At 41.9% G+C, this 15,000-nt stretch overlaps 1 protein-coding gene across 2 annotated transcripts in view; it reads left to right on the top strand.

Annotated features, from left to right (window-relative positions):
* The window catches only part of LOC108444503 (adhesion G-protein coupled receptor G4), a 26,054-nt gene that overhangs the window by 2,550 nt on the left and 8,504 nt on the right, over window positions 1–15,000 (top strand). Inside the window, exons 4-18 of one of the 2 annotated variants that reach the window (XM_037547130.1) lie at window positions 920–1,014; window positions 1,109–1,170; window positions 1,269–1,299; window positions 1,392–1,429; window positions 2,052–2,200; window positions 3,822–4,565; window positions 4,731–4,807; window positions 5,124–5,200; window positions 5,795–5,825; window positions 5,915–5,937; window positions 8,495–8,637; window positions 11,084–11,213; window positions 12,981–13,090; window positions 13,554–13,758; window positions 14,372–14,540. In XM_037547130.1, the coding sequence (XP_037403027.1) occupies window positions 920–1,014; window positions 1,109–1,170; window positions 1,269–1,299; window positions 1,392–1,429; window positions 2,052–2,200; window positions 3,822–4,565; window positions 4,731–4,807; window positions 5,124–5,200; window positions 5,795–5,825; window positions 5,915–5,937; window positions 8,495–8,637; window positions 11,084–11,213; window positions 12,981–13,090; window positions 13,554–13,758; window positions 14,372–14,540 (2,084 nt within the window). Of the gene's footprint in view, window positions 1–919; window positions 1,015–1,108; window positions 1,171–1,268; window positions 1,300–1,391; window positions 1,430–2,051; window positions 2,201–3,821; window positions 4,566–4,730; window positions 4,808–5,123; window positions 5,201–5,794; window positions 5,826–5,914; window positions 5,938–8,488; window positions 8,638–11,083; window positions 11,214–12,980; window positions 13,091–13,553; window positions 13,759–14,371; window positions 14,541–15,000 lie in introns of both variants that reach the window. The other variant, XM_037547129.1, reaches the window with a different exon arrangement.

Here is a 15,000-nt window from a genome sequence, read left to right as displayed (position 1 = left end):
TATCGCAAGATAACAAATTTGGAATCTTGAAATCTTGTTTTCTCATGATAAAAAAATTGTCTAGAGATAATTAATTTTGTTGTCACAATGACAAAGTCAAGATAACAATGTTGATATCTTAAAATCTCAAGATAATTAACTCATTATTAGGATAACAATCCAGAAAGTTCTAGCAACAGCTCATGGCCTCTCGAGACTTCTGTATAAACCAGCTCAGCAGTGTTTTTCAGCTGTTTGAAGCCGTCAGTGCTGAGTGGGTCAGTGCTGAGTGGGTCAGTGCTGAGTGGGTCAGTGCTGACTCTGTAAAAGACTGTCTGCATGTTTAGACACTAAACTCCAGCACTTACATGTTAACTTCCTGCAGCTATTTGTTTAATTCCTGCTAATTTTCTGAATAATTCGACTCATTTGTTGTTAAGAGCATTAAAAGCTTATTGTTTTGCCATTTTGGGTTTGGTCCATTGTTTTGCACCAGAGGGCCGTCACACAAGCGGCAGGTCAAGGCTGCTGATCTGGCCAAAATACAGAAGTTGTAGAGCTACATTTTAAAAAGACTTTTCCTAATAATCTGTTTCTATCGCTGCTGAAAAAACCCAGCACAGACCAGCAGGAATTCCATGCTGATCTTAGACGCTTTATACTGGTCAAGAGCTGGTCTGTGCTGGGGCTTAGCTGGTCAGCCAGCATGATCGTACTGGTTGACCAGCATACCAGTGTCAAAAACACAACATGCCGCTGGTTTTGCTGCTGACCAGTCGCGCTGCTCTATGTTGGTTTATATAACAAGTATAAAAACATCCATTCAGTCAGTCCAGTGTGTCCACACAGTGACTCTGGATCATATTTAGGTTCATTTAAAATTTGTCATTTTATTTAACAACATCTCATGTGTTTCATAACTCCTCTCCTCCTGTGTTAGACTGGTCTCTCTACGAGGTTCAAGTTCGACTCCTCATTCTTCACTCCAGCAGAAACATCAACAGTTACGAAGCCCGAGACATCACACATTACTGGGTAAACTACACACTTACTGCAAGCATTTGTAATGTGAAATGCCAGTTTGTCTGAAAGCAGAATCATGCACTGTTTGGATGTCTCTGTTTCTCAGCTAAGGTGTGTCCTTCCATCATACATTTACTTGCACAGAGTTCTTGTATCTCCTGTGCCAAGGTAAGAAATCAATGTTTCAAGTGTCAAAATCTGCTGTTCAGCCTAGTTCTGTAATATTTTACTCCCCCTATATAAGCTCTGTATATCCTTCTTTGCAGCTCTGCTGGAACCCACAGGAAAACAGGAGATGTGAGTAAATGTTCCTAATGACATCCGTTCTACAGCATTTAAATACAGAGTATAAAACCTCATAAACAAACAAACAATTCTTACTGTAACAGGACAAAGGAAACCTGACGAATGGCCCCCAAGTCAGCTGGTAATGTTGGATGTCTTTCTCAAAAACCTACTTGAAGTTTCTAACACACAAAACGTTGCCAGCAGAAGATATATACATACAAATATATACATAATATAGAGAATTTGACAGCGTTGCTTTTAACTTGCCAGAGGAGTTGTGGCCTGTGCTTAACATTATATGTAAAAGATGGATTAGACTTAGACATTAGACTTCCTTTGTTGTTGAATGTACAAACTCATTCAGACCCCAGTTTTAATCGGTAAGAGCTTCTTATCATTTTGTGAGTAACAAACCAAACACAAATCTAGAAATCTTCAGCTTTGCTAGATCAAGGTCTTCACATATCAAAAAATGCAGCAAAAGAACTAAAAACACAGTGTTAGAAAATAGTTAATGAAGCCATGGTTTTAGGTTAGCCTGAAATGGTTAATATAGTCTGTGAACCTGGTTAGATGCACCCTATAATAATCTAATAATCTAATAATATCTCATTTGTTTATGAACTCTAACTTCTAAATTAGGATTTACAACCAGCTCAATCAAACAGTCTTATCAAAAGGCATTTGATAATGATTTCCAAAAGGTTGACATATGAATTAAATAAATTAGCATGTGTTTATCTCTCCAATGATGCATGTAGGTTTGATGCTTTGGCTCATCTCACTGTGATTCCCAGCGATGATGTTGGAAAAGTTCAGGACTTGGTTTGTGAGCGTCTCAGCAATGAGTTTCATACGGCCGTATACCACCTGTACCCACTCAAGGAGTTTCTGCACATTTATTCTATTGGTAGGATGTCACACCATTACACCATGTTTAAAGAACCTTTCAATGGATATATGTGTAAAACCATTTGTTGTAAAATAAACATTAAAGAGCCTCCATGTAAAGTAAAGACAATGAAAAATGGAAAGGTTTTTACATAGAACAATATGCTTTGTATTGTATTTACCCTCTATCATAATTACCCTCTCTATCCTTAGTACCCTCTCTATCCTCACTCAAACCTTTCTACCCACATTAAACTCTGTTCCCAGATTACCCTGTCTACCCTAGTTACCCTCTGTACCAGCTACCATCTGTTCCCAAGTTAACCTCATTGCCTTAGTTTCCTTCTGTTCCCAAGTTACCATCTTTACCCTAGTTACCATCTGTACCCTAGTTACCCTCTGTTCCCAAGTTACCCTCTGTACCCTAGTTACCACCTGTTCTCATTCTTGTTGTCCTCTCTACTCTCAGGACCCTCTGTACAATAATTACATTTTCTTTCTACCCTAGACACCCTCTGTATTCTATGTACCCTATCTACTCGAGTTACCCTCTGTTTCCAAGTTACCCTCTCTACCCAAGTTACCCTATGTATCCTTGTTACCCTATCTATTCTCATTTCCCTCTGTACCTGATATCATCTCTACCCTAGTTATCCTATGTTCCCAAGCTACCCTCTATACCCTCATTACCCTCTGTACCCTAGTAACCCTCTGTATCCTTGTTATCCTCTTCATCCTCATTACCCTCTCTTCCCTGGTTACTCTTTCTACCCTCGTTACCCTCTGCATCCTGCTTAGCCTGTCTTTCCTCAATACTTGTTGTATCCTAGTTATCGTCTATACCCTAATTACCCTCTCTTCCCTAGTTACCACTACTAATCTCAATACTCTCTGTATCCAAGTTACCCTCTCTACCCTCAATACCCCTGCATCCTAGTTACACTTTATACTCTCATTATCCTCTGTACTCTAATTGCTCTGCCTTTCCTAATTACCTTCTCTACCTTGTCATCTGTACCCTCATTATCCTCAGTAAATGGATTCCTTTCTCTAACATCTTATTATTCTCGCTACCTTGATTATCCTCTCTACTCTCATTACCCTCTAAACCTAGAAATACCCTCTCAATGCTCATTACCCTCTGTACCCTTGTTATCCTCTCCATCCTCATTACCCTCTCTTCCCTGGTTACCCTTTCTACCCTCATTACCCTCTGCATCCTGCTTAGCCTCTCTGTCCTCAATACTTGTTGTATCCTAGTATCCTAGACCCTCATTACCATGTCTGCCGTTGTTGCGCTTTCTACCCCTGCTACCATCCCGACCCTCTTTACCCTCTACACCAAGGGTCACTGATCTTATTCACGAAAGGCTGGTGTGGTTCCAATCAAGCAACTGATTATACTTGTTTAATCTGTTGGTTCTCAGTCTTGATTAGTTATATGAGATATGCTCCGACTGCAGCTGCATAGGCTTTTTACAGATAAGATGTGTGATCCCTGCTATATACCCTTATTACTACCTCTCTAACGTGGCTGCCATTTTTATTCTTTTTACACTCATTAACCTCTTTAACCTGTTTTTGTGATAAACCTGGGATGTTAAAAACCTGAGCTGTGGCAACTCTTTGTTTCTCCTCAGATGGCGATGAAGTTCCTAAACCAACCCCCAAACCAAATGACACAAACACAACACTCAGCACAACCACTATACTGGGTACAACCTCAACACCCAGCACACCCCTAACACCTGGCACAACCATAACACCCAGCACAATCACAACACCAGATACAACCATAACACCCAGCACAACCACAACACCTGGCACAACCACAACACCAGATACAACCATAACACGCAGCACAACCACAGCACCCAGCACAACCACTATACTGGGTACAACCTCAACACCCAGCACAACCCTAACACCTGGCACAACCACAACACTCAGCACAACCACTATACTGGGTACAACCTTAACACCCAGCATAACCACAACACCAGATACAACCATAACACCCAGCACAACCACAACACCTGGCACAACCACAACACCCATTACCACAACTATACTGGGTACAACCTTAACACCCAGCACAACCACAACACCAGATACAACCATAACACCCAGCACAACCACAACACCCAGCACAACCACAACACCCATTACCACAACTATACTGGGTACAACCTTAACACCCAGCACAACCACAACACCAGATACAACCATAACACCCAGCACAACCACAACACCCAGCACAACCACAACACCCAGCACAAGAACAACCAGCAAAACCACAACATCCACCACAAAAACAACACCAAGCACAACAACACGCAGCACAACCAAACCATCAGTGTCTCCAGTTTTTCCTCCAGCCACAGGTTAGAAGTTCACCTTTGCTGAAAATGAATTTTCTAATGTAATCAGAATGTAATTTAGGTAATATGTATACTGTGTTAATGTCCTGTTCTTGTATTGCATCTATGAATCAGCAAAAAGATTTTTGTCTGCTTTTACATTGTAGTGTTCATTGTGCTTTGATACAGACAGTTTCTTCAAGGTCAGTGTGAATGTCACAATTGAAGAATCAGGTGTAGACCCTGCAGACACTATCCAGACCTGGGTAAGAAAAAGAAAACATGAGACTCTATTAGGATAGAATACATGCATATTAGCACCCAATATATCATGTGGCTGAAAAAAATGTTTAACTGAGTTTAACAAATGAAGAACTGACAATCAAATCAGTCAGTAGAGCACTTGCTGTTCCTGAATTTTTGCCTGTATATGGGCTGAAATCATCAGTTATCTTTATTATTTTATTCTGAAAGTTATAAAATCAGTGACAACCTTCCATAACAGTAAAGCCTACATGGATGTTAAATCCATATGAGTTTGATGCTTGATACATATATACATTTGCTTTTCTTTGTCTGCAGCTTTACGGAACTCTCTCTGCCAAAGGGATATCTGTGCTAAACTTCCATCTTATATCCCCACAAACAAGAACTGTCCGGTCAGTATTTCTCTTATAATAGCAATGTCCTAGCAGCATCTTAACAATTTCTCAGAATTATACAACAATAGCCTATCAACACCTTAGCAACTACCTGGAATTACATAGCAATGCCCTAGCAACATCTCAGCAACTACTTGGAATTATATAACAATAGCCTAACAACACCTTAGCAACTACCTGGGATTACATAGCAATACCCTAGCAACATTTTAACAACTACTCGGGATAACATAGCAATGGCCTAGCAACATCTTAGCAACTACTCGGGATAACATAGCAAAGGCCTAGCAACATCTTGGCAACCACCCAGGGTAACAAAGCATAGAATTGGCCTAGCAACACCTTTGCATCCACTTGTAATAACATGCCAACATCTTAACAACCAGCTGGGATTTCATGGAAACAGCTTTGTCAGGACAACTTAAAGTCCTTTTACAAGCGTTCCCTACCAGTTCAGAGGTTGAGATGTAAGCAGTCATTCAGAGTGATCTGGTGTGGAATTATTGTTTGTAGGGACTCAGATTTTTGCAAACCTGCTCCGTTTTTTCTGTGCCGCTTGATCAGGATGAATTTTCTTATTTTGTCTTTCAGTTTGAAGAAACGCAGCAACGAAGTGAAAGAGGTGAGTCCAGTTCAGGGCCACTGAGCTGCATTGCACTGTCGTTCTTTCTCCTGATTCTGTAGACTAGCAGATTCTATTCTTTATTTCAGGGTTTTTACATTGCTGAAGAAAGGTAAGAGCTCAGTGAAAGTCAGAAAACGTAAACAATTGTAAATGACGTTCAGACTTTGCCCAGTTTTGTAGCTGCTGTTGTGAAGTTGGACAAGCTTTACAGAATGCTGGTACTTTTGGCTGCTTAAAATTGTAATTTCTTTATTTTATTTTATTTCTATTACTGTTTTGATTAGATTAGGTAATTCATTCCGCCTAACGAGAAACTGTAGAACGGACTCGGTTTATATCACAATACCTACATTTAGAGTTGGTTATTCATTCAGCCTAACGAGAAACTGTAGAACGGACTCGGTTTATATCACAATACCTACATTTAGAGTCGGTTATTCATTCAGCCTAATGAGAAACTGTAGAACAGACTCGGTTTATATCACAATACCTACATTTAGAGCCGGTTATTCATTCAGTCTAATGAGAAACTGTAGAACAGACTCGGTTTATATCACAATACCTACATTTAGAGCCGGTTATTCATTCAGTCTAATGAGAAACTGTAGAACAGACTCGGTTTATATCACAATACCTACATTTAGAGTCGGTTATTCATTCAGTCTAATGAGAAACTGTAGAACGGACTCGGTTTATATCACAATACCTACATTTAGAGTTGGTTATTCATTCAGCCTAACGAGAAACTGTAGAACGGACTCGGTTTATATCACAATACCTACATTTAGAGTCGGTTATTCATTCAGCCTAATGAGAAACTGTAGAACAGACTCGGTTTATATCACAATACCTACATTTAGAGCCGGTTATTCATTCAGTCTAATGAGAAACTGTAGAACAGACTCGGTTTATATCACAATACCTACATTTAGAGTTGGTTATTCATTCAGCCTAACGAGAAACTGTAGAACGGACTCGGTTTATATCACAATACCTACATTTAGAGTCAGTTATTCATTCAGTCTAATGAGAAACTGTAGAACGGACTCGGTTTATATCACAATACCTACATTTAGAGCCGGTTATTCATTCAGCCTAATGAGAAACTGTAGAACAGACTCGGTTTATATCACAATACCTACATTTAGAGCCGGTTATTCATTCAGTCTAATGAGAAACTGTAGAACGGACTCGGTTTATATCACAATACCTACATTTAGAGTTGGTTATTCATTCAGTCTAATGAGAAACTGTAGAACAGACTCGGTTTATATCACAATACCTACATTTAGAGTCGGTTATTCATTCAGCCTAATGAGAAACTGTAGAACAGACTCGGTTTATATCACAATACCTACATTTAGAGCCGGTTATTCATTCAGTCTAATGAGAAACTGTAGAACAGACTCGGTTTATATCACAATACCTACATTTAGAGCCGGTTATTCATTCAGCCTAATGAGAAACTGTAGAACAGACTCGGTTTATATCACAATACCTACATTTAGAGTCGGTTATTCATTCAGTCTAATGAGAAACTGTAGAACAGACTCGGTTTATATCACAATACCTACATTTAGAGTCGGTTATTCATTCAGTCTAATGAGAAACTGTAGAACGGACTCGGTTTATATCACAATACCTACATTTAGAGTCGGTTATTCATTCAGTCTAACGAGAAACTGTAGAACAGACTCGGTTTATATCACAATACCTACATTTAGAGTCGGTTATTCATTCAGTCTAACGAGAAACTGTAGAACAGACTCGGTTTATATCACAATACCTACATTTAGAGTCGGTTATTCATTCAGTCTAATGAGAAACTGTAGAACGGACTCGGTTTATATCACAATACCTACATTTAGAGTCGGTTATTCATTCAGTCTAATGAGAAACTGTAGAACAGACTCGGTTTATATCACAATACCTACATTTAGAGCCGGTTATTCATTCAGTCTAATGAGAAACTGTAGAACAGACTCGGTTTATATCACAATACCTACATTTAGAGTCGGTTATTCATTCAGTCTAATGAGAAACTGTAGAACGGACTCGGTTTATATCACAATACCTACATTTAGAGTCGGTTATTCATTCAGTCTAACGAGAAACTGTAGAACGGACTCGGTTTATATCACAATACCTACATTTAGAGTCGGTTATTCATTCAGTCTAACGAGAAACTGTAGAACGGACTCGGTTTATATCACAATACCTACATTTAGAGTCAGTTATTCATTCAGTCTAACGAGAAACTGTAGAACGGACTCGGTTTATATCACAATACCTACATTTAGAGTCGGTTATTCATTCAGTCTAATGAGAAACTGTAGAACGGACTCGGTTTATATCACAATACCTACATTTAGAGTCGGTTATTCATTCAGTCTAACGAGAAACTGTAGAACGGACTCGGTTTATATCACAATACCTACATTTAGAGTCGGTTATTCATTCAGTCTAACGAGAAACTGTAGAACATACTCGGTTTATATCACAATACCTACATTTAGAATTCTTTAAAGCTTGTCCAACGTCACAACAGTGCTATATGGGGAGGTCATTTCAAAGCAGAATGACATGCACTCTTATGCTAACAGTACTGATGTTGTGTCAGTGAGACTGAACTCTGTACTGACAGACAGTCCTGCTCCCAGCCACAGCTGTGTGTTTCAGATGCTCGTGCCCAAGTGCTCTGATGTTGAGGAGACTCAGAGACAGATCCATGACCTGCTTGAGAAGCCCTACAACAATGGCAGCGTGAGGCTGGACGCTGATCCAGAAAACATCTTCATATCACACATAGGTACCGGCCTCACACATGCAAACACTGTTACAACCTCACAGGTCTAAACCAGCAGTCAGCAACATGCGGCTCTTTCACTGCCCCCTCATGACTCCACAGCTGAATCAGATCAGTAGGTAATAATAAAATAATCCTCCTCTACAGTAAAATAAAGCTCTGCTGATCCTTCAACACAGTTTAACAGTAAATGGTCTTAAACACTGGATTGAGGCCTTGTTGTGACGGAAGGGCTTGTGTGGTCTAGGGATCTTCAGAGCTAAGTTGTTGGGAGCAATATGCTCCTGGTAGGGTCTCCCATGGCGAACAGGTCTGGAGTGAAGACCCAGACTAACACGATCCAAAAAACCAACCATGAAGCGCCTGGTGGCCAGGCAGCCAACATAACCCAGCTGGGCTCAGCCCGAAGAAGCAACATGGGAGGACCATGTGGGCCCACCACCCACAAGGTCCAGCATGAGGGAATGGTGCAGTGCTGCACGGGCAGTGGGAGATGGCAGGGGGACCCTTGGTGGCCTAGACCCTTGCAGCAGAAACTAACTCTTGGCACGTGGAATGTAACCTCACTGGAGGGGAAGGAGCCGGAGCTTGTGCGGGAGGTTGAGAGGTACCAACTAGTTAATAGTTGAACTCATCTCCACCCACAGTGTCGGCTCTGGAACCAAGCTCCTTGATAGGAGTTGGTCCCTCTCCTACTCAGGGGTTGCACAGGGTGAGAGGCGCCGGGCAAGAGTGGGGATACTCACGATTCCCCGGCTGGCAGCCGTGCAGTTGGAGTTTGTCCCAGTGGACGAGAGGGTCGCCTCAATGCGAATTAAAATCGCAGAGAGGAAACTCTGACTGTTGTTTGTGCTTATGCACCAAACAACAGGTAAGAGTATTCGGCCTTCCTGGAGTGAGTGGGCGGGGTTCTCGAAAGGGTCCCACCTACAGACTCCATAGTCTTACTGGGGGATTTTAATGCTCATGTTGGCAATGACTGGCAGACCTGGAGAGGCGGGATTGGGAAGAACGGCCGGCCCGATCTAAACCCGAATGGTGAATTGTTATTGGACTTCTGTGCCAGGCATGGATTGTCCATAACAAACACCAAGTTTGAATACAAGGATGTTCATAAGTGTAAATGGTACCAGAGCTCTTTGGGTCAGAGGTGAATGATCGACTTTGTTGTTGTTTCATCTGACTTGGGACCATATGTTCTGGACACTCGGATAAAGAGAGGTGCTGAGGTGTCAACTGATCACCATCTGGTGGTGAGTTGGATCAAATGGCAAGGAAAACTAATGGTCAGACCTGGTAGGCCCAAGAGAATAGTGTGTGCTGGGAACGACTGTCGGAGGCCCCGGTTCGGAATGATTTCAACTCCCACCTCTGGGAGAGCTTTTCTCATGTCTTGGGGGAGGTAGGGGACATGGAGTCTGAATGGACCCTGTTCAAAAGATCCATTGTGGAAGCTGCTAGGCATAACTGTGGCCAAAAGCTTGTGGGTGCCTGTTGGGGCAGTAACCCAAGAACCCCCTGGTGGACACCATTGTTGAGGGAAGCTGTCAAGCTGAAGAAAGAGGCCTTTAGGGACTGGATGGCCCAAAGGTCTCCCGACTCAGCAGAGAGGTACCAACAGGCGAGAAAGGTGACTGCCGCAATGGTGGCAAAAGCAAAATCCAGGGCATGGGAGGAGTTTGACGAAGCCATGGAAAAATACTTTTGGTCGGCTTCAAGGAGGTTCTGGACAACTGTCTGGTGACTCAGGAATGGTCAGGGTGGCTGCACCCAAGCTGTATTCGGCAAGGGTGGAGAAACTCTGACTTCAAATGAGGATATTGTCGGTCGGTGGAAGGAGCACTTTGAAGAACTCCTTAATCTGGGAGACATGCCTCCCTCACAGGAGTCAGGGCTAGAAGCCTCTGGTGTGTCAAGCTCACTGAGGTAGTTGGCAAGCTCTGCTGTGGCAAGGCACCGGGGGTGGATGAGATTTGTCTGGAGATGCTTAAGGCTCTGGATATTGTGGGGCTGTCGTAGCTGACGTGCCTCTGCAATATTGCATGGACCTCAGGAACAGTACCCTTGGACTGGCAGACTGGGGTGGTGGTCCCCATTTTTAAAAAGGGGGACTGGAGGGTGTGTGCCAACTATCAGGATATCACACTGTTCAGCCTCCCTGGGAAAGTCTATGTCAAGGTCAAGAGTCAAGAGACTCTGACTGATAGTTGAACCTCAGATTAAGGAGGAACAATGCGGTTCCCATCCCGGCCGTGGAACAGTGGACCAGCTTTTCACTCTCTCGCGGATTGTTGAATTATGCTTTTTTAATGAAACACAGTTATTCGGTGCTGTGGAAGGATTGATGGCGCTGTGTACTGAAGAGAAAGGCAGTGTATAACAGTTCATTCTGTCCATTATTATTTCTGACTTCCCGGTTGGTCTGTGTGTGTGTGTGTGTGTTGGATAGAGCCTGGTCTCTGCCCTCAGCTGACCCAGCAGACTCGGCAGGGTCGGTACGTTTGGCCCTGGACTCCAGCTCAGCGCACAGCATGGCAGCACTGTGAGGCAGATAAGGACTGCCTGGCCTTCCGCCAGTGGTACAATATTCATAAACACCTTCAATAAACACTTCAGCCTCATATCAGTACCAATAACACACACTCTGTACACACTGTTATACACACTACTGCACAACAACCAGAAACCTGCTTAAATCTGTTTGTCTGGACAGCATTTCACCTGTAGAACACCACAAAACAGACCAATAATACAGAAATACAGTAAAACACTACAGTACAGTAACAGTCAAGGATTTAAAGGATAAATCAAAGGATTTAAGCAGGCAGAGTGTTTTTGGTTCTATATAGAACCATTTTCTTCACCCTTGAAGCATAATATTTTTAAGAGTGTACTAACAATAGCAGAACCTATTTTGGTGCTATATAGTACCGTATAAAACACATTCTCCATCAATCTGGAGAACCATTTCACTATGCAGAGAACCATTTAAGAATGCAAAAGGTTCTTTGAGTGTTTTTCTTTAGTAAAGAACTCTTGAAGAACCTTTCAGCGTTTGACTGATGTACTGAAGCTGCAGTGTTTTCACAAAAATCATAGTTTCATCTTTAAATCCGGTTCAAATAAAGTCTGCAGTGAGAAAGAGAGTCGGACTGCGTCTATTATTGGCTTTTATTTCATTTTTAGATGTGAGATAGATTTAAACAGATTTAGAAATCTAATGTTCTCTTTCACTGTGTGCTCTGAAGGGTTTATTTAAATTGGGATCATTAAAGCTGAAGCTGATTGGCTCGTCAGTAAACAGACCGATATGTAATGACAGATATTTAATATTTGCTCTGCGTATCTTAATGACTCATTAATCCGGCCGTCTGGATGCTCGGCTCTCCGCAATGACCGCTGCCACTCAGTCCATCCAAGAACTAAAACACACACTTTTTGTTTGCGGCTCCACCATAAACCAATTTGGCAGAACATGCTCTAGATAGCAGCAGCGCGTGTGTTTTACAGCAGATGGTTGTGTGTAATGTTCTGTCGACGCTGAGAGAGAAGATAACCGCAAAGCCGCTGAGCTCAGCTAAACACACCGGCACTGAGAGACACCATGACGTCAGAATCACACCCATAACAAACAGGAACGCCAGTGTTCAGTTTTTATTGTTTTAATGTAAAATATGATGATTTTTTGCATGAACAGCTGTTCAAAGCTGTGTTTGCTGGTCATGAACTGGATGAGTTTCTGAGCGCAATAATAAGCTAAACTTGTCACAGAAACAGTCACGACTGAAAAAGTCAGTACCAAAACAGTCACTACTGAAACAGTCACTATCAAAACAGTCACTACTGAAACAGTCACTATCAAAACAGTCACTACTGAAGCAGTCACTACTGAAAGTCACTACTGAAAAAGTCAGTACCAAAACAGTCACTACTGAAACAGTCACTACTGAAATAGTCACTACTTGAACAGTCACTCCTGAAACAGTCACTACTGAAACAGTCACTATAGAAACAGTCAATACCAAAACAGTCACTACTGAAACAGTCACTAGGGAAACAGTCACTACGGAAACAGTCACTAGGGAAACCGTCACTACGGAAACAGTCACTACTGAGACACTGGGTAAGGTTTGGGTAGCATTATATACAAATGCTGATATATGCTTTAATATTTGTTTTAGATTTTGTTCTATATTGTCTTATCTATTATATTTCTAGTGCTTTGGGTGTAAGAAAAACATTAAATGTGATTTAATTATTATTATTATTTGCAACTACAATGCGATTGTGATGAGTTGAATTTTAATCAAAGCCGTTAATTGCTGTGTTAATTTCTCTTTGGTCAGTCTGCTGAATGCGGAGACGAGTCAGGCTGCCTGGGTTTCTCCGGAGCTGCAACGCTGCCCCACTGTGGTGGCCACCATCTCAGACCTGGAGCAGATTGAAGTGACCAACGGTGAATCTCAGTCAACATGGCTTAGCAGGAATAATTTGTTTTAGAGTGTGCAGTACATTGCTAATCAGTGGGGTTCAAGCTTTTGGGCTGTCAGTCTGAAAAGACACACATACACCGAGGCACTTCTCAGGTTATTGATTCTAAACTTACATAAAAAAGCTTTTGGTTCTTAGAACAGATAAAAGAGTACGTCTGTTTAAAAGGTTTAAAAGGCCGATAGTGCCACCTGGCAACGTCTTAAACACTCTGCTCATTCTCAAGGCCAGACACCATCAGTTTACAGAACCAGCGGCTTATTATTAATATTAATGTTTGGCTGAAATGACTTTAGACTTTTTTTCATTTTTCTTGTGGATTTTGAACATTTGGCTAGAAACTATAGAAGCAATCTGGCAACCCTGTTCATAATAAGTCTATTAGTGTGCAATTTGGATAAAGCAGCAGTCTCACGCCCGTTTTACAGACACCGCTGAGGATGTCCTGCAGATGATTGTGGACATACTGAAAGAGCACGACTCTCTGGATAAGTGTGACCTGCAAACGGTGCTGAATAAGCTGCAGGAAGTGCTGAACATCACCACAGTGACCCGTGACCTCGCTGAGGTCATCGTCAGCATCGTGTCCAACATCTTGAACTCAAAGAGTGACCTGCAGCCCTTCACCAACGAGTGAGTGTTACTTTGCGGCCAGTGAGGTGATTCACTGTAGAGGTTTAGGTTGAAAAAACAACAGGGTGTTCCTTTAATCATGTTAAAGTCTTTACAGTGGTGGTGATGGGAACCAGACGTCGCCATGACTACAACACAGATATAGACACTTTATTTACCATCCAGAACCACCAGAGAACCTACACGAGTCTTCTGAGCTTATATGGAATGTTGATGATGGAAAACAGTGGAAAATCTGGAATACTGAGTTTTCTTTGGGGACTATTTTGCCGCACAGCGCCCTGCATGTCTCCCTCCACCATGAATGGAGTTGAAGTTCTCTAAACTCTCATAAAACAGCGTCTCAGTCATCAGGCAGTGAATTCAGAACCAGTTCATGTAGGAACTTTCTGTAGGAGCTTTTAGAGGGATGTCTGGTTCCCATCACCACCACTGTGAGGAGCTTTTAGAGGGACGCCTGGTTCCCATCACCTCCACTGGGAACGGCTCTGACTCGGGAAGTTTATCTAGAACAGAGAACCGCTCAGAACCGCTCTGTTTACATGTTAAGAGTGTTTGTCTGTATGTGTATCTGAGGTTTAACCTCCTGATCACTCGTCTCTTCTGATTTCAGCATCCTGAATATTACAGACACCGTTGGAGCTGAAATGTCAGATTTCATAGGGGAGTTGGTCAGTGTTGTGGCTCCAGCGCTGGCCCTCTCTGTGGTCAGTGTTGATCCTGAAAACACCAACAATCTCACGTTTGGAGTGACCTCAGTGAACGATGGTCCATATCCAACGGTACACACTGCCACTGCTCAGCATCAATGTCAGCTTAAAGAATATTAATATATACCACTGTTCATGTACTTTAACCCACTGACAAATGGTTCTACACCTGGTACTGTCAAAAACATGGTTCTACAAGGGTTCTTTATTAGAGACAGTGGTTCTATATAGAACCATGAACACATTTGCATGCCTAAATGGTTCTTTGGGTGGTGAAACGGTTCTTCCGACTGATAGAAAATGTGTTATATATGGTACTAAAAAGGGTTCTGGTATTGTTATGATAGTGCTGGTAAACTCTTAAAAATGGTTCTTCAAGGGTTCTTTACTAAAGAAAATTGTTCTATGTAGAGCCATGAGCACTTAAAGAACCCTTTGCACGGTGAAATGGTTCTTCAGTTTGATGGAGAATGTGCTCTAGATGGTTCTATATAGAACCTAACACAACGCATTCTCCATCAGCCCGAAGAGC

This window comes from Pygocentrus nattereri, chromosome 18 (assembly GCF_015220715.1).
Source record: "Pygocentrus nattereri isolate fPygNat1 chromosome 18, fPygNat1.pri, whole genome shotgun sequence".
NCBI lineage: Eukaryota > Metazoa > Chordata > Actinopteri > Characiformes > Serrasalmidae > Pygocentrus > Pygocentrus nattereri.
This window is presented reverse-complemented; position numbering and strand designations above follow the sequence as displayed.